Source organism: Podarcis tiliguerta (assembly GCF_965153285.1).
Source record: "Podarcis tiliguerta genome assembly, chromosome: 7".
Classification (NCBI taxonomy): domain Eukaryota; kingdom Metazoa; phylum Chordata; class Lepidosauria; order Squamata; family Lacertidae; genus Podarcis; species Podarcis tiliguerta.
In genome coordinates this window covers 35,690,753-35,711,216 of record NC_139540.1, presented here as the reverse complement: position 1 = coordinate 35,711,216, position 20,464 = coordinate 35,690,753, and the positions used below count along the sequence as shown (strand labels likewise).

Here is a 20,464-nt window from a genome sequence, read left to right as displayed (position 1 = left end):
ATATCTTATAGCAGAGTTCAAAATTAACATCGTGAGTATCTTTTTACAGATGGAGAATGGAGAGGAAGTAGAAACTGAAGAATTCTATGTAAAATACAAAAACTTGTAAGTAAGCAATAACTTCAAAATTACTTGAAGTACAGTCAACTCCCAACTTACACACATTTAACTTGTGCAAATTCAGCTTTATGTGCTTGGCCAGAAAACCCCCAAAAATAAATAAAAAGGGACAGGCATCCAGGAACAGAATGTCGGCAAGCTCATTGCAATTGCACTCACCTTGAATAGCATTCATAGGTTCAGGGAGAATGTTCAGTAGCCTTGGAAGAGTACATGCAGCCTTGGGAGAGTATTAAGAGTCACAAGTAGAGTGTGTTTTTTCTGTATGTGAGTTTGGCTTTAGACGCTATTCCTGGAACATAACCCCGACGTAAATTGAGAGTCGACCTTGTATTTAATCCATCATTGCCATCTAACATAACTGTTGCTACTGTGCAAACCTTAATCACGAAAGAGTAAACACATTTTTTTCACCCATTCAGTTTAGAATTACTGATCTTTATTTTTATTTTTTTTGCCATCATTTTTCTCTGTAGCATTTTTAGGTAAGAAATTAATTTTTTATTTCCATTTTTTTTAAAAGTGTTTTTGTTCAAGGCTAGTGCTTCTGTTATGACCTGCAGAGAAAAAATTGGGGTAGGGCTCATCACCACCTTAGAAAGGTTCACAAGGAAGTGGGTGCAAGCATCAAGAGATGCACATTCTAATGGCAGAGGAGACCAGACCAATAGTACATTTGCTAAACTAGTTGTGTAGTTAACTAGTTGTGGCAGAATAAGATGGGGATACACCTCCATCCACATTCTGTTTCAGCTAGTCATGTAACTGAATGCATCTGGAGCAGGATTGACTTAGAGATCTTGCTCTGCATCACCAGTGCAATGGACAATGACCTCACCAGTTTAATGATGCAATACAAGGATCACTGTCTGGTTGCCTGGGATGTAGTCCACCTCTAGTTCCCCCTCCTATTAAGGGTGTGGGTCATCAGAAGGCTTTGTTTACATTTAGTGGTTATGACTCATAGCCAAATGTGATTGACTGTTCAGTGCCATGATGTGACAATGTTCATTACATGATCCTCATTAGCTAGGTTGACTACTAAAGTTGCACTTTTCGAAAGCCTACTTTTCGCCTAAAGAAAAAAATCACAAAAAAGGGAACATGGCATTGGTTTTCTTTATTTTTGAGAGTTATACCACAGTGTTAAGGCAGGATAGTTTACAAACAGATGTAATTAAAATACAATAAAAATAAAATATCAATGCAAGTCATTAAAGTAAGAATGAAAGGTGGCAGCTCATAATAAGATTAAAAGGCTGTTAAATGGCATTAAAACATGGGTTGTTATGACTCCATACTCATCTTTTATTATTTGAATTTATTTAAAGCAACTTGCAAATTAAAATTATAATAGAGCAGCATTTTCCAAAATTGGGCTTACAGTCAGTCACAACTCAGGCAGTTCACACAACACATACTAGATATACTACAGCAAAAGTTGTAAAATCAGATTAAAATCAATTTGTTTACAAATATTTAAAAGAACTTTAATTCTGTTGAAATACTTAGTCTCTTTGATTTCAGTGGGACAAGGCAAATTAACTTTTGTTGGATTATGCTTTTTGTCACAACAGTCACAGGAATTGTCTGTTGTTGTGCAGGCTTTACAGTACTTTTCTCTGCACAGACTTATGCCTGTGGAAGATCAGTGCTGTTTCATGAACAAAAATGTATATTGTGAGCTAATTCCATGATGATGATGATGATAATGATGATTTATTTGCACCCCGCCAGAGCTGGGCTCAGGTCAGCTAACATCACAAAACTAACACAGTATACAAAGAACATAAGAACATAAAAACAGGCAATCAATTAATTAAAATACATCTTAAAATTAGTTCAGAGCAAATTAAAATCTGGACAGATGGCAGTCCACGGGTAAAATTGAGAGTGGTTAATATTCTCCAGGGCCAACTGTTACCACTGGTCTTTAAAGGACCTATGAGCAGGCTAGGAGGCCTCTTTAATGCTTGTTCTTATACAGAAAGAAAAGAATCAGACTGAACCCTGACCAAAGGCCTGGCGGAACAGCTCCGTCTTGCAGGCCCTGCAGAAAGATGTCAAATCCCGCAGGGCCCTGGTCTCTTGTGAGAGAGTGTTCCACCAGGCCGGGGCCATGGCCGAAAAGGCCCTAGCTCTGGTCGAGGCCAGTCTAATCTCCCTGGGGCCTGGGATCTTCAGGGTGTTATTATTTGCAGACCTTAAGGTCCTCCGTGGGGCATAACAGGAGAGGCGGTCCCGTATGTATGAGGGTCCTAGGCTATATAGCACCTTAAACCTGATCCTGTACTCCACCGGGAGCCAGTGCAGCTGGTATAGCAGCAGATTAATGTGCTCCCGTGGCGAGGAGCCCGTGAGGAGTCTCGCCGCGGCATTCTGCACCCGCTGGAGTTTCTGGGTCAGTTTCAAGGGCTGCCCCACGTAGAGTGAGTTACAATAATCAAGCCTGGAGGTGACTGTAGCATAGATCACAGCGAGGTCAGGGCGAGAGAGATAAGGGACCGACTGCTTAGCTCGGCGGAGATGAAAAAATGCTGCCCTTGTTGTAGCTGTAACCTGCGCCTCCATAGAAAGGGAGGCGTCTCTTGACGGAAGGCGCTGGCACTAATTGCGCCCCCGCAAGGGATGGGAGTTGGCCCCCCAACCCCATATAGTCCTGACCCAGCCAAAGGACCTTGTCTTTGAAGGATTTAACTTCATCCGGCTCCCACGTAGCCATCCAGCCACAGCTTTCAAACATCAGATGTGTCTGGGGCCGATGATCATCATCATCATTCAGAATGAGTAAAAGAGAAAGACTCCTTGATCCAGTTCATCTATATTCAAATGTGTGTGTTGTGTTTTTCCTCAAAAATTAAATAAGGATGCCTTAAAATGGAGAGATTGTGTCCTAATTTGTACACAATTATTTTTCATAAATATCAAGCTGTGACTAAGTGCTTAATAGCTGGAAAACTAGGATGTTGCATGTTTGAATTTGTGTTTTCTTCCATTTATTTTTAGCTCTTACCTTCACTGTCAATGGGCATCTGTGGAAGTATTGGACAAAGACAGGAGAATTCAGCAAAAGATTAAGAGATTTAAGGCAAAGCAGGGGCAGAATAAGTTCCTTTCAGAGGTATGTTGATTTTATTGTTTTAAATTCAGTCTTGCAACTAAGCCCCAGAGGTTACTGACTAGCATTTTAAAAAAAGAAAAACCCAGCCTGGTAGGATCTGGCAGTGTAAGGACAGGGAGCTGCAACATGCAAAGGAGAGAGCTTCCCTCCTTGGGTGCCGGGTGAAGAGGAGGGATGGAGTATTTTGTTCCTTCATGTACCTGCATTCAATTCCTTGGCATCGATGGCTACTAGCTGAGCGCTTAAATACAAGGCTGTTTTAGTGATGTGCTTTACATTTGCATAATTCTTCAAACCTGGTGACAGTTATTTGTGTCTCTGTTGTCTCAGTGCTATGTATTGAATGCTCAGTTGCTCTTGAAGACTGTATGCCACATATACACTGATTTTAGAGCACTGACATTCTTGATGGGTGACTTTCAGTAATGGAACTGTCCCCATTACATGTTCACTAACCCATGCCTGTATGCTTTTTGGAAACTTTGGGGAAATGGCCTAGTCAGGCTGGCAATCAAGGTTTGCAGTTAAGTCTGTATGCAAAGTGGGGAATTTCTCTGATACTTCGCTACCAGTGAAATTTTACTGGTTTGCAAGTGGGGTTGGAGTTGCTTTGGATATTGGTCTAGACTTTCAGAATTGGGCAAGCTGTAACCTTGAATTTATTCTATGCAATCCATATGTTCCTTTCTCCCTTTATGAAATATTCTGATTGCAGATACTTAGGCACTTATGTTTGCCTTTTTGTTTTGTTTCCCCCTCTAATAAATTACACACGGCATACTTCAGTAAACAGGATGCTGCTTGTTCATTTCCAGAAATGTTTGTGCTGTTGTGGTTTTAATGTTTTAATGGTTACAGCGGTGTTTTGACCTAGGGTTTATATTTGCTTTTAGTTATTAATCTCTGTACAAATTAAGAGAACAGCATCAACTTAGAGATGGAAATGTTGGAATGTTAAGGTTCTCATACAGATAATTACAAACTTGCGGTATTATAGCTACGGCTTTTCCCAGATTCACATTTTGCGTTGTGTCAATTAGCTTCATCTGGGTTATCTTCTGGACTTTCTCTTTTGTGTATTAATTTTGCCTACCCTTCTGATGGCTTAAAGTTACATCTGCACTAACTAAGCATGAGGGTTTGCAACCCTTGCTTCAGACCCTCATTAAATGAGACACTGGTTGCTATTAACCATAGTTAGAGGAAGAGGGGCTAAGGGTGTATATAACCCCAGTCTGCTCTGAATTTCTTAACCATTGTTACATCTGCACCATGGAATCATTTACCCCAGGCATTGCCAACTTTCTGGACCCATGCAAATTTGTTGTAGGCATCACTCATCCCACACTGCAACCAAACACACACTTATCTGCTCCGCCCTGCCCCACATTAGGTTTGAAGAAAGTGCTTTGGCCTGTAATGAGAGTAGAGTGGTAAGAAAGCAAATGATAAGGAGTTAATGCTTTCTTCCCAGCTGCACTCTCCATGAAGATCTCCACTGCCACCCATTAGGCTTGAAAACAGTTCTCCCCTTATTGCAATTAGGCTTGAAAGAAGATATAAAGCCTTCTACTGAAACCAATAGGACACTTCTTAGAGGCTTAATCCAGTGCAGGGAATTTTTGGTTGGGAGACGGTACAGTCACAGCTCGGGAGGGTTAAAGCTTCCCTTTCCTTCTGACATACCTTGAAATTAACCCTCCCTGTTGAAATTAAACTTAATATGGTAGCCAATACAAGGCTTCTTTCAAGCCTAATTGCAATGCAGTGGATCAAGGCTGAGGAGCAGAGTGAGCCCTTCTCCAGCTGTGGCCACTCCTGAAATTGGTCTCTGCACCACAGTTTTGAAAAAAAGGCTTTTCTCAGATAACATTTTTCAAGCCAAATTGCACTCAAAAGGGGGGCAAGGTATAACAGGTCGTCTCAGTGATACCAGGTAGGGCTTTGGTAGGCCCCAAATTGGCAATCCCCTTAATTTTACCCATTTAAACAAAGAGGTTTTATTTTTTATTCTTTTCTTTCTCACATTATGTATTGTAAATTGTGGGTAATTATTCAGATATGACATGCGAGTGTGGTGTTTGGAAATCTGTCATCTACATTTCATGCTTTTAAACTGTGTGAGAAACGTTAATAAACAAGCAGAGTGGATACATTTTAGAATCAAAACAGTTAAAAACCATCATATAAACAAATTACTATAACTAATAATAATGCATAGTATTTTTTATATAGAGTTGGATCCAAAGTTCCATGTCAGATGCTCCTACTAGTGAATATTTCCCCCCGTATCATTTCTGCACTCAGGGCTTTAAAGGTCACCACCTTTCATTCGTTTTCTAAAAGGGGGGAGCGTCATTGTCACTTTAAATTGGGACTTGATATGCAGTGGCAACCAGTGCAACCAGTACAATACAAGTTTAATATGACATCTTTCCCTGCCTGAAAGAGGTGCATATTCTCCTAACTAGCTTTGACACATCAAAACAGACTTACGTCCTACTTATTGATAGCCCAGAAAAGTGCACCCTTTTCACGACTGGGCAAGAAAGATGAAATTGATTGAAATAAACAGGTTCAGATAGTGCCTGATTTTGTATTTAGTTGTGACCCTTGAGCCATGCTGAAATCATGCAATTTTCTCCACAAGTAGCTAGCAAATTCACCACAGTGGACTGATTAAATTTTTGGTGGAGACAGTCCAGATTTAAAAGGCCATTCACCATCCAAAATAGCTCAGCTGGATAGAACTTTGCAGAGGCACTGGCAGTTGAGAAAAAAGGGATTTCTTCTCAACTGTAGTGATATAATCCTTTAAAAGGGATCTAGGCCATAATTTTTCAGATTTGGCATGAATCAAGAGCATCTGTACTCTAGGCCTCTCTGTTTCTTGCACCTTAGGTCCCCTGTAAAGCAGCATAGTGACGAAGTGGAGGGAGGAGAGGATGTGTTGAGAGACAAAATCACAGATGAGCCAGGCTAGCTGACAGGGTTGCTGCCCAAAGCTAGTGGGCAAAGACCTCAAAGACACCTGGTTCTTTTCATCTGGAGACAGAGCCTTCCAACTAGTTCTGATGGGCAAGGAATGGGTAGAATCTCTTTTGGGGGGAGACAGGAATTCTCACAGTGATATTAGTGTCATATAAATACTACCAACAACAACAACTACTGGTTCCAGGCCAGTTATTTGTTCAACACCAGTGTTACTGTGGAGCCATGACATGCTTATCCCGAAAAACTGTGCATGTATTTCAGTAATCCTTAGCCACGTAGCTTAGGTCAATATTATATTCCCATGTTGCAGATGAGAATATCTTAGGTTAAATAGTGTATTTTGAGGTGAAGTGAGAATTGGACCAGGGGCTTCGTGTCCCACACTCTTAGACACCACAGTATACCAGCTTTCAGGGATTACTTGAGCACACATCATAAATAGGAAACTTACTGATAGAGAAGGAGAAAAGAGTGAGAATTTTGCAGTGGTCTTTTTATTTACTTGTTCAGGAATAATAATCTATTTTATACAGCAATTATGCAACTTCTGTACTTGCGTTTTTATGTCACTTAGCATACATGGCTCTAGTTTTTTTTTACTGCAAGCTGCAATCTTCAAGAATTCTAAATGCATTGCATGCTATAAGCCTTTTCGATTGCTCATTAGTGAATTGTAATTTCACACTTCATTTAAAATATTCTTAAACATTCTCTCACAGTAAAAGGTTTCACACAGTAATTAAGAGGCCCAGTTAACAAAGTCTGAGAAGTCTGATTCCCTCACGGGGAGCAATCTTAGTGAATTGTTGCATTTCAATTAACATGTTGACATTTGTCAAATATACATTACGTATTACTGTGGCCCCCAATTTTTTGTTTTGTTTTCTGAGAATATTTGCTAATAGAAAGTTCTGATATTCTATTTATGCTTTTCCCTCTTAAACAGATAGACGATGAACTTTTTAATCCCGATTATGTTGAAGTTGATCGAATAATGGATATTTCACATAGCAAAGATGATAATGGAGAGGTAAGAGAACCTGACAGAAGTGTGTATTTATGAAGTAGCTCTGTCGAACTAATATTAGCAAGATGACATGTTTTAGTTTAGCTTGTTGTTGATAGATGTTGCCATGTTGGTCACAGAGATTGATATACTTAATGGGTTTTGTTAGTGTATGGGTATAGAAGTCTAAATTATAGAGAAGCATTCAGCTTGAAAACATCCGTTTCTTTGCTAGTCAAAACATTGCCTTACCTACTTATTTATATTACATTTAATAGTGGTGATAAGAATATGCCAAGAGAGAAAGCAGAATATATGTTTTTATGGGGACAGGAAACAGAGGAAGACTGTTTCAATCTGAGCACTGTTTTTTCTGTCTCATGGCACTGATCTTTCTAGTTATGGGATTTCATAATTACATTTATTATTATTTTTGCAATAATAGTGTTGCATGTCTTACTTGAATATTTTTGCTCTTTAGCTTATAAAAATTAAGTTTGACAAGGTGAATCTCATTTTGCTAATGAACTACATGTGGCAATATATTAAAGTACCAAATATTCTGAATTTAGAAATAGCCCTAATTTTCCTTTTTAGTGTTGTTCTCGTTTGTTAATCAATGCAAGCATTTCTTCAAGTCCTGCATTATATGGTAGCCAAGTAATTGTTAAAATACATGTCAATTTCATCATCATGGTATGTAGATGCCAGTTAAGGAGTCTTTGGGCAATGAACTAAATATTTTGTTATTCCTTTATAACCACCTTCCTTGAGCTGCATCTCTTCAAAGAAATTCTAGTGGGTTATTTTAAATAGAAGACCAAGTGGTTTTATAAAGGAACTGTTAACCTTTCTTTATCACTGTTTATTTAAAACTGTCATAAATCAACAGCTGTCATCTTAATTATTTTAAGTTGCCTGCTGGGAAATTTTTGCTTATAAATTTGTGGGGAAATCTTGTAACTATTTGTATGGATTTTCTTCAAAAATATTTTTGTTTTGCAGTGAAAAAATTACAATATAATAAAAATGTTGCAGTTTCATGATGAAATACTAATAATGTGTCAACATATCAGCCACTTTGTTGTTGAACTGTTTTTGTCACTGGTAAAATGTTAATAAAATGCATTGAAATAAGTCTTATTGTAAATCTTATTCGGTCTGCAAAGTTCCCGTATAGTTATGCTTTGTTTCTCACTTAATCTCATTTTTGTTTCCTAATTAAAAACAAAGCCTGTGACTCATTATTTGGTGAAATGGTGTTCACTTCCATATGAAGACAGCACATGGGAATTAAAGCAAGACATAGACCAAGCTAAAATAGAAGAATTCGAGAAGCTTATGTCCAGGCAGCCAGAAACAGAACGTGTGGTAAGATTTGGCTCTGAATAGATGATGTTACTTAAAAATAACATAATAATGTGGTTTTTGTAAATCACTAATGTGTTTTGCTGTATTTGAAACAGGAGCGACCTCCTGCTGATGACTGGAAGAAGTCAGAAAGTTCCAGGGAATATAAAAACAACAACAAACTCAGGGAATACCAGTTGGAAGGAGTAAACTGGCTTCTTTTCAATTGGTACAACACGTACGTGTTACAACTTCATTGTAAAAGAAGAGAATGAATAGCTTAATTGTTGAAGTTTAACATATACCGCTATTTTAAAATGTGATTATTTTAAATGTCCCAGCTATATAAAATAGCAAATTTTATGATGGAATATGTGTGTGTGTCTTTTGCATGCTCATATCAAATCTTGAGATTATTTTAAAAACATACTTATAGTAACAACTTCCTTAATTTGAAAGAATAGTATTCTTTCCACATTCAAATAAGCACTTGCATTGTGGGAGTTACATTTTTTTGAGAACTTAACATTATTTTTTTATTTTATGATGGAATATATATGTGTGTTTTTAACACTTGATTAGAAGCCGCCCAGAGTGGCTGGGGAAACTCAGCCAGATGGGCGGGGTATAAATAATAAATTATTGTTGTTATTATTTATTCCAGGCGAAACTGCATTTTAGCAGATGAAATGGGATTGGGAAAGACGATCCAATCTATTACATTTCTCTATGAGATATATTTAAAAGGAATCCATGGTCCTTTTTTGGTTATTGCCCCATTGTCCACAATCCCCAACTGGGAAAGGGAATTCCGTACCTGGACAGAGTTGAATGTTGTTGTATATCATGGGAGTCAAGCCAGTCGAAAGACCATTCAGTTGTATGAAATGTATTTCAAAGACCCACAGGTAAATGTTTCTACTCTAATAATAACATATGACTTCTTTCTTGTATACTTTATTCTGGATCATTATCCTCTATTATTTAAGGTAGACATGGGCAGCCCTCTACCTTATTGTATGAGGCCTTGGTTGTGCCCCCTATTTCTTCCTTTCTATTATCCATTCTCTCTGCCCCACTTTGTGATGGGGGGGGGGCGGACAGAGAGTTGCATGTATGAGCTCAGCCATGGAGCATGGCAGCAAGAGCAGCGTAGCATTCTTCAGAAAGTTGCTCTAACCATACATCCCATATTCAGGCCTCCAGGCTCATTTGTGTGCCTACCTCTCCGCTTTCCATAGCCTCTCTGAACCACACCTCTGGGTGCTGCACATAACAGCACAAATTGCCACTTGGCAAAGAAGGCAGACATGGCACAGTGAGCCAGGAGGACAGAGAGCCCAGAAGAAGGCAGACACGAGCAGGGGAGTGGTTAGAACAAGCTCATACCTCTTCTGCTTCTCCAGATTTTAGCTCATGTCTCTAGTCTCTTCTCTAGTTCCAAACCTATTCTATCTATGCCATGTTCTTAAGGATTCTTTGAAAGTGTCCACCCTTCTCAGCTCATTTGCCTGAGTGCTCCAGCATTGCATAGTTCCGTTGCAGTACAGTGTCCTGTTTCTCAGTGAGGTCCAGCATTCAGCATATTCTGTTCATTCTAAATAACATACTCTTGCGTCTACACTTGAGCTTAGTCAAAAGACCGAAAAGCATCAATCAGTAACACATGAATATATTTTGGTAGATGATAATAGGTAATAGGTTGATTCATTTTCAGTGTTGTGTAACCTGATACAATACTTTCTGTACTTTTAGGGTCGTGCAGTTAAGGGGTCATACAAATTTCATGCCATCATCACTACATTTGAAATGATTTTGACTGATTGTCCTGAGCTCCGTAACATTCCATGGCGCTGTGTAGTAATCGATGAAGCTCACAGGCTGAAAAACAGAAACTGCAAACTGTTGGAAGGGCTCAAGATGATGGACCTGGTGAGTACTAATACTCTCAAAGCTCCAAGAGATGTCTGTACAGACCATCCCATTAATCCGATGGGAAAGCGGGTTTATGTTTCAGATGGCTTTACTTCTCTTCTCTTTTTCAATATAAAATTATGAAAATGAGGAGATCAATTAACAAAAATCCCTTTTCATTTAACATGTTGTGTTAAGAGCTTTCCGTGCTCACTCAAGCTCCAAAATGCTGTGAAATTGCAACTTGTAAGGGTCAAAAATGCATTATTTAGGCAATATGGATATGCTATGGTATCCTATATTGTGATTAGTTCAAGCTTCACCACTACCTTAGAGGTGGATGACTGTCAGTGACAGATGAGTAGACCTGTCACAGATTTGTGTGTTCACTGGAATAGAAATATGGAGTCTACGCAACTGAAGCTACCATTCCATGCTACAAGCACCCAGCTGACAACCTAAACCATTCACACAGAATGATAAAATCTAGAAGAGACCTTGGAGGTCATCTGGTCCAACAGCCTACCACAAATAAAGCATTTTATTAAAGCTTCTGGAATTGGAAAATATGAAATATATGCATAGATTATAAATACAGCCTAATAATTTTAGGATAGAAACTAGAAAACTTATCTTGGAAGAATATGCAGCTTCAGAGTTCAGGATTGTAGACTATTCCAGAGTCTTTGTTTCTTGCAGGAACACAAAGTGCTTCTTACAGGTACTCCATTACAAAACACTGTTGAGGAGCTCTTCAGCTTGCTTCATTTCTTGGAACCAACTCGTTTTCCTTCAGAAACCACTTTCATGCAAGAGTTTGGTGATCTGAAAACTGAAGAACAGGTAAATCACCCAGTATTAATTTACTTTACTATATGGAACAATTGCTGATTACTGCAAAACTTGTGTGGCTTTAAGCTTCTTCAGCACCATTTTCTCTGCTCCCACATGATCACTTACACAGTGGGGGACAAAGCCTTCCTGGCAACCCCTGAAACAGTCACTGGTCCAGAGTGGTGGTGGACTGAGTGAAGCATGCCAGAGGGTAAATATCCTCTGAAGGCTGACTAAATTTCTGGTGTTCCGTTTGTAGGCTGAGGATGCCTCAGCATGCTTAGCTAATCTCAAGTACTTGAGCCTGAGACTCATTCCAGAGGAAAGGAAGTAGTATTTGAACATGACTTATCTATGCAGAGTATGATACTGAGACGAAAAACTAATCAATTAACTTGTGAAAAAAGAAATACAACTTTTAAAAATGTCAAGGAAATTCTCGATAAAAGTGAACAATCTGCATAACATTTCTCTTTGGCTTTTATTTTGGAATACTAAGATCCGCCTGTGGTTGTTGTTCTTGTTGTAAAAACTGAAATCTAAATGGAAATAAAGCAAATTAAAAACCAAGAACCAGTTTTTATTAAGAACTAAGAACCAGGAGACCAAGTAGTCAAGTTGCAGCTTCAACTGGAGGGTATACTCTGTGGGTCGTGTATCAAATAAGATTGAATTCAGGTGACCTTTGCCATTGATTAGTGCTTTTCCTGTTGCTTTCTGGAGGTGCCAGCAGTTATAGCAGGTGGCCAGTAGAAGCTTTGCTGTGCTCTATATTTGCCCTTGACCTCTGCAAGACTAGGGGGAAGCACGCTTCACTGCTGACCTTGCTAACAAATTAAACCATAATGAAAAGAGAAAAAAAGAACTTCCACCTGCAATGAGGCATTCTTAGCTGTGTGAAATATTTGACAGTCCATTTACTGGAATGCCAAACCTAATTCCCCAACCCTTTGTTTTAATGTATCTATATGGTTTGTTTGTTTGTTTGTTTGTAAGTCACTTTGGGTTGCCTTGGGCAAGATAAATTGACTAATAAATTGTAATAGATACTAACAATTTCAGTATCTTACATTCCAATATAGTAAACAATTATGCAGACCTATGCAGAATAATATTACATATTTACTTGTTTATTTGCACATAATAACTAACATTGTGACCTATTTGTAATCCATAGAACTTGCTTCCACATAACATGCTTACATAAGAGAGAAAACAAAATTAAGCTCTAGAAGTTAGAAAATCTTTCCTGTGCAATCATGTTTAATAGCACAGCATTATATCTGCACAATGGTTACCTTTAAAAGCAAGACTAGAAACTGTTATGCAAACCCTCCTTTAAGCTAGTCAGAGTTAGCACCCATGTAAATGTGACACTGCGCCATAATTAGTGCGTACCAGGGGCTAAAATTCCTGCCAGGAATCTTTCTTGTGGCTGTTTACAGGGGACTAAACAATACATAAAGTGTACCTTCCATAGATTCACAATCATTTATACAGGAATCTCATTTGACTATAATGTTTTTATGTGTTCCTTTAAGAATTTCAACTGTTCCTGCTGCAATTACTTGTAGAGCCTTAAATTCCTTTCTTAATTACCTAAATGTTAAATCATACAAATAGGTTTCTGATTGATTATAGAATGTAAAGAAAGGGTACCACAGAAAAAGTGTTATTAATTATATGTAACAAGTGTGACTGAATTTGCATAGACAAGGAAAGAAAGGAAGGAAGATGATAATTTGAGGCAACTGTACACTCCCAGTCTTCTAATCTTAGTTAGGAGATGAATCATTAATCAAACTAATAACAAGTAGTGCAAAGTTTAAGTATCATATGAAAAGTTGAGGCAGGCATTAACAAGTGAAGTTTACCAAAATTATGAATAGTGCAAGGTATTGGAGTTGCTAATAACGTTTTAATTTATTGGTGTATTATCCAAGGTCACATCAGTACAGTTCCTAGACTTCCATCATGGAAGACAGGCAGGAAATCTATAAACAAGTGGTGGGCCATGAGCATACTCATAAGTTGTTGCTTATATTCTGACCCTGCCCTCTGCCTATAGTGAAGCCATTGGTGTCAGCACAGGACACTGTCTTTAGCAGTACATCTCCCTTGCCATATGACAAAAAGTTATAAATGTTGTGGTCCATCTGCCTCCCACTGTCTCAACTTTCTGATATCACAAAGAATATTTACACTGTGGGGATAGAACCAAAATATAAAAGAGTACGCAAGATTATTATTTTAAACTTCATTCATTTATTTAACTAGGTGCAAAAACTCCAAGCTATCTTGAAACCAATGATGTTGAGACGACTCAAAGAAGATGTTGAAAAGAACCTTGCACCCAAGGAGGAAACCATAATTGAAGTTGAACTGACAAATATTCAGAAGAAATACTACAGAGCCATTCTCGAAAAGAATTTCACTTTTTTGTCAAAAGGTGGTGGTCAAGCGAATGTACCTAATCTCTTAAACACTATGATGGAATTAAGAAAATGCTGCAATCATCCATACCTTATCAATGGTAGGACTGACTTTTTTTTAAAAAAAGAAAACAATGAGGGGAGTTTGGCATGTGTGAATAAAAGCTAGAAAGCATTTTTCAGTTGAGCTGAATATATTTTGCTAAATTTTCCTTTTGCATTTTAGACCAGAGTATCAGGACCTAGGCTCCTCTAACTCTCAAAACACTAAAAGGGTAATAGGACAGGAATGAATTCTCAGAGCTCTAGGCAGCAGCAATAATTTCTAGCTATGTGAGATTGATTAGATCTACTGCAATTTACATGCGCGTCCTCATGCATTGGAAACTATGACCGCACTGAGGCAGGACTCTGTGGTGTCCTAGGAAATGCTGTGTGGCTTCTTTGTGACATGATGTTCAGTGATGGAGAAAAGGACAACCCCGTCTGTTCAGTCATGACAGACACAGCGTAGCAGTTGAGAGACTCAGCTTTCCCCTTCCAGTACTGGGAAAAATTCAGCCTTCACCACCATAGCTAACAATCTACCACAGCTAGCCATCGGTGGCTACCATCCTGATCCTATTGGTATTGTGGTTGCAGGTGTCAGGATCCCATTTCACTTTGATGTCCAGCTAGCTTCCCACAGCAAGTGCAACACGTAACTCAATATTTGCTTTGCTGCGCTCCCTCTTAGAGGCTGCAGTCATTGAGGATGCTAAGTGGAATTTCTCTGTTTCTACTGCAGAAGTGAGCTGCATTCTACACTGGGAACTGAGTTAGGGTGACAGCAGACTGGGATTGTGCCCAGGATAGATAGGGAAAAAACAGGCATACTTTAGCAGAGAGCGTGGAAAATACTGACATTACTATTGAGGCAGGGAGGCTGCAGAGACCAAGCCTAGTCAGTACACATTCTGTGTATGGACTGGAAATGCAGTTCCTCTTTACTGCAGTTTTGCAGTGTAAAATACATTGTGGGGTTGCAAAGAATTGTAGGGTTATGGTGATGGAATAAACAGTGGGGAAATCCCCATAGACCATTCAGGTTTAGGATGTGGCAGCCATCCTTAAATCTTCCCATGTATAGAGGATTTGAAGGTGTTTAACTTACGAACCATTCATCAGGCACACAACCCCCAAATGGGACTACTCTCTTAGCAGCTTAAATAGCCCTTGCTGGGGGTGGAAAGTGCTTTTATTGTCTAGTCCCAATTAACTTGGGACTAGTCCCAATTAACATGGTAATTAATCATTACCATGATTCAGGGGATGGGTGTCGCATCCCTGATTCCCATTTCCTTTTCTCCATTCAGACCTAGAATGATGGGAGGCAAATGGTAGGCTAGCCAGCATACTGAAGTTTTGTGCTTATGCTCAGCCTTCATGCTGTTTGTACTCTTGGATTTGGTTTTACCGCTTATTTAATTTTTTAAGCCAATATTTTAGTATTTGCCTGCCTAGTGCTACCCAGTAAATTATATGTTTGAGCAAGATTTAAATCCTTGTTCCTGCCTTGCTCACTGGCCATTTAAAGAGTTTGATATGGTACAATAATAGAAACAATATTTCAAAAACCTGTATACCATTTAATCACATTCCTCCCTAAGTGAGCTGTATATGCAAGCTACCCCTGCTGCTCAGCTGTTACTAATTCCATCAGAGTTGTAGGGGAGGGAAGGAAACACTTTCTCTGAGCTATGAAATGTTTTTTATCCCTCTGTAGGCTGAGGGTTCCTGAGGTATGAGTTTTATAGCCTGTTGCAAGTGGCATAAGTCTCGCTCTGAAGCTTGACTGAACCCAGTTAGAGCACATAATCGTACCTACTATGTGGCAGTGCAGGCTACGAAGAAGTCTCATTTTTCAGCATGCATTGCGGCCTCTAGTAGCTGGCCAGTGGAGTTTTTTGGGACAGTCTGGAGCTTACTGACTCCCACTGTGGGAAAGAAACCTCTGGAGCATTCGAGGACCCACTGTGACCAACCGGCAACACACTTTGAGGTAGCTCAACTTCAGAGTGATCTTGACTCTGCACTTCCTGCAGCCCCAGTTGAAGTAGAATCATAGAATCATAGAGTTGGAAGAGACCACAAGGGCCATCGAGTCCAACCCCCTGCCAAGCAGGAAACACCATCAGAGCACTCCTGACATATGGTTGTCAAGCCTCTGCTTAAAGACCTCCAAAGAAGGAGACTCCACCACACTCCTTGGCAGCAAATTCCACTGTCGAACAGCTCTTACTGTCAGGAAGTTCTTCCTAATGTTTAGCTGGAATCTTCTTTCTTGTAGTTTGGATCCATTGCTCCGTGTCCGCTTCTCTGGAGCAGCAGAAAACAACCTTTCTCCCTCCTCCATGTGACATCCTTTTATATATTTGAACATGGCTATCATATCCCCCCTTAACCTCCTCTTCTCCAGGCTAAACATGCCCAGCTCCCTTAGCCGTTCCTCATAACTAAACTCAGTGCCAGAACTGATAATGTGTTGTGGGATTGTTTTCAGTTTATACAGTCACCTGATGTGGACAAGGTGCTGGCAGCAATATGTTTTCAACCATGTGCCCTCTTGACCCCTGTCCCTCCTGTCTTATTAAATCTGGTCTGACTGGTTGGGTACAGAGAGTGGCTAATATTACACTGCGTGAGTGAATAATCCCTTCTGCCTTGAAAGAGGTGGTGGCATGGCCGCTTCTAAAGAAACCAGCTCTGGACCCCTTGGACCCTGAATAGGGTTGCACCTTCACAGTCTGGAGGTACTTCTGGAGGGAACTTGTCACTGGAGGCCCAGGTAGCCTCAGTGGCTAGAAGCACCTTTACCAGCTGTCACTGGTATGACAGCTAGGGCCGTTTATGGGGTGCAGGATCTTGGCTGCAGTACTTCCGATATTGCTTACTTCAAGTTTGGATTACTGCAGTGTGCTCTGTGTGGGGCTTCCCTTGTGCTTGTTCAGAAAGCTATAGTTAGTGCAGAACGATGCAACATGATTGCTGACAAGAGTGAGACCCTGTCAGCATATAACACCTCTGCTCAGAGACCTGTACTAGTTGCTGATCTTCAACCAGGCCAAGTTCAAGATGTTACTATAAATATATAAAGCCCTTAACAACTTGGGAGCAGGTCCCTTGTGAGATCATTTTACCCTACAAATGCCCACCCAACCGCTTCTATCTGCAGAACTGGCACTGTTGCAGGTGCCACATAATACTTGTTCTGCACTTACAAGAAATTGATCTTTAGTGTGGCAGCACCTATGCTTTGAAACTCCCTGTCTTTTGGTGTCAGGCAGACACCTTTACTGTACTCTTTTTGGTGCCTGCTAAAAAGCTTTTTTTTTAATGCAGCCCTATCCAGACATGTAGAAGCTGTCATGTGTTTTAATCTGTTTTTAGTTTATTGTTCATTTCAGTTATTTTTGAAAGTTGTAAATACTTGCTTTTACTGTTTTTAACTGGTCGTTTTATTGTTTTTATTCTTTTCATAAACTGCTTTGAAGTTTTATTGCCATTAAACAGTATATGAATGTTCTGCAATTAAATAAATAAATAAAATCGCCTTGCTGCTCAGCTGGCTAGTAACACCTTGTCTGAGTTATAAAATATTTTTATCCCTCCATAGGCTGCGGGTACCTGAGGTATAATAGTTTTATAGTTATTGTACATTTAAAATGCTCTTAAACTCAATATTAAGGAGTTTGGTTTGTTGCTTATTTAAATGGATTATCCCTGCTTTAAAAACCTTGTTGTTGAGGGACAATTTTTTGGATGTGTTTTCTGTATCTAAACCTTCCCCCCAGTTACATTAAAACCTCAAAAATTTGTTGTAATAGCGCAAGTGGTACTAGGACTGTATGTGAGAGATGAAAATAGGAACAACATGTTGGCAGCTGATCTTCTAAAACTTATTTTGACAAAGTTAATTTAACTAAGCTGATAAAAGTCCTGCTGTCAGTGTTCCATGTCAGAAGATGCGCACATACACTTAAATGTGGCAAAATAAAAGATCATAGCATAAATGTTCTTTATATTTATGTTTCCACCACATAACTTGCTATGTTTGCAAATGAAATGCATGTTTGTACATGCTTTGTGCTAATGTTTTAGTCTTAATTACTACTTATCAGATGTAAATAAGATGCGAGTCCTCCAGTTCCACTAGAGAAGAGGGAGTTTCATACTTGTAACACATTCTTGCTTTCCATAAGTTTGTGTGTTCATGTTTATCTTGTTGATTGATAATTAACATATTTATATGCAGTTGCTTTGTTTCTTAAAGAAGCATGTTACTATCATAGCAAAGCTTTTCTGATCAACTGTGTTAGCCACCCCTGCTATAAAAGTTAATGGCTGGAAAATTGTCAGAATTAAATATTGAGTCAGTAGTGTGAGATGCTCAATGTGAAGCTGACTTTTTACAAGGCAATACTTTCTAGACATATGAGGACACCTGAACAATCAGAGGAAGATTTTGCTGTTTCTTTTTTACATGATATAGACAATTATAGCTGAAGATACTTGGTTGGTTCACCTTATTTCATCTTAGACTCTTAGCAAGTTACTATAATTTGTGTATGATTTGAACCAGTCAGACAGGCTAGAGCACAGGATAGTCATAGCAACCCTCCGGTGTGTATATGCTTCTGCAGAGCCAGAGTGGTGTGTGGCTAGTATGTTGGAAACCCAGATTCAAATCCTTGCTCAACGCAAGACATTATCTCTCACTCAGTTGTCATTCTAAATGCCTCTGAGGAAAGGAAACATGTAAATACTAAAACCGGCAGTACAGTTTGGGACATAAATAATTTCCTGCATTTTTACTGCAAGAGTCTCTGGCATGTCTTAAGTAGGAGTACCTGAAAGTAATCACTTCTTTTACTTATTTCCTCTCTACTGAAGTTGGCAAGACTGGTTGGCAAAGCATCCTCCATAACAATATTTTAGGAATTATGGAGACTAGTTCTTTCCCCTTAGAGGCACAATATGGCCTAGCTGCCACCGTGCGTCATAAACTTCAGTGTACTTTGTTGGTAGAATGTGGTGGTATTACTCTGGCTTTTAAAAGGTGTTGCTTTGTAACTACTTAAGGAAAGGTAGCTTAGTGATAGAGCAGCTGTCGTTCATGCAAAGCACCAGATTCAGTCTTTGGTATCTCCAGGTAAGGCTGGGAAAGATTCTTCTTTAAAAACCTGAAGAGTCACTGCCAGTCAATGTTGAGCCAGATAGTCTGACTTCATATAAGACTGATTTCTATGTTTTATGTACTGATCAGAAACTTTGTTAACACCACATGTGTGTTTTCATTGAAATAGGATACAAAATGAGTGTGTGTTTTAATAGGAAGAAGCAACATCAGCACAACTGTCTACAGTGCTAATGAACATGAAACACGGGCAGGAAATAGTCAGAAAATGGGTTGTTACTTTGTTACTTCATGCTTGATCCAACTGTCAGGCACTCCCTGCTGGAAAGGTGATAGTGCCTGTTTGGACCAAAAGTGGACCCATGGCTATTGGACAATGCTGCCACTAAAGACTTGGCATTAACATTAGAATGCATAGTATTTCTGGGGGTCTCCCCTGAATTTTTTAAATAAATGTCCCTTCGGAAGGGGTCATAAGTGTTTCTGTTGGGACCCCCTAATACCCAAGCACACCAAATTTGTGTACACGGCTTGTTCCTCACTTTGTAAGCTAACAAGTGTCCATTTTGCCTCACACCAATCTTTGCCTTGTAAAAATTTGGGAGATTTAAATTAGAATGTGTTTATCATCAGAATACTGCTACCGTAATGAACTATTACTATAGCACTTTGACTGTTAATACTGATAGGTTTCTAAGACCCTTTTTGAAAAAGGATTGGCTTTGCCATTACGTCTTTCAACCTAGCTGTTAGATATTGTCTTTATATCCTTAATTTACTAATTAATTATTCAATCACTCCTTGCCCCCTAATTTGTTATGACTTCTGGCTTGGCACCTCTTTGTTGTTGTGAAACTTGTTTGCTGGAAGCTTTTGGGTTCATTGTTCATTTGTGCTTCCATATTTTCCATGTTATTTTTAGCTAAGCAAATGCAGCTATGTAAATATTTCTTCACTTATAAAAATCCATAGACATTGTATAGGGAGCTGGAAACAGGCTCGTAGTTTTATTAATAAAACCTTTAGAGTATTCACATATTGCTGTCCAATCTCTGCAGGTGCTGAAGAGAAAATTTTGGAAGAGTTTAAAGAAACACACAATCCTGACTCTCCAGATTTTCAGCTCCAGGCAATGATCCAGGCTGCTGGCAAGCTAGTACTGATTGACAAGTTGCTGCCAAAACTGAAGGCTGGTGGCCACAGGGTGCTTATCTTTTCCCAGATGGTGCGCTGCTTGGACATACTGGAAGACTACCTCATTCAAAGACGGTGAGAAAAATATAATCCAATTCTAGGAAATAGCAGTTATTCAACGTGCTATCAAGTATTTAACCTGTATTGCAAAATGTGGAAACAATGAAACAGGCGCTTAACATCATGAAATGGGAAAGTGGATAAGTATAGCAATAATTGTTCTGTTGGTTGTAACCTTTCACTCACAATCATAACAGACCACCATTATATTCATGGTTAGGCTTGACAACACTTTTAGAATAACTGGTTCACATTATGAATAG

General features: G+C 39.2%; 1 protein-coding gene across 8 annotated transcripts in view; it reads left to right on the top strand.

The window, feature by feature from the left end:
• CHD7 (chromodomain helicase DNA binding protein 7) overlaps positions 1-20,464 on the top strand; it is a 143,265-nt gene that overhangs the window by 94,771 nt on the left and 28,030 nt on the right. For all 8 annotated transcript variants that reach the window (XM_083450882.1, XM_083450875.1, XM_083450881.1 and 5 more), the window contains 10 exons: positions 50-105; positions 3,127-3,241; positions 7,182-7,265; positions 8,475-8,612; positions 8,708-8,829; positions 9,256-9,499; positions 10,347-10,523; positions 11,205-11,348; positions 13,617-13,872; positions 20,006-20,216. In XM_083450882.1, coding sequence (XP_083307008.1) covers positions 50-105; positions 3,127-3,241; positions 7,182-7,265; positions 8,475-8,612; positions 8,708-8,829; positions 9,256-9,499; positions 10,347-10,523; positions 11,205-11,348; positions 13,617-13,872; positions 20,006-20,216 — 1,547 coding nt within the window. The remainder of the gene's footprint in view (positions 1-49; positions 106-3,126; positions 3,242-7,181; positions 7,266-8,474; positions 8,613-8,707; positions 8,830-9,255; positions 9,500-10,346; positions 10,524-11,204; positions 11,349-13,616; positions 13,873-20,005; positions 20,217-20,464) is intronic.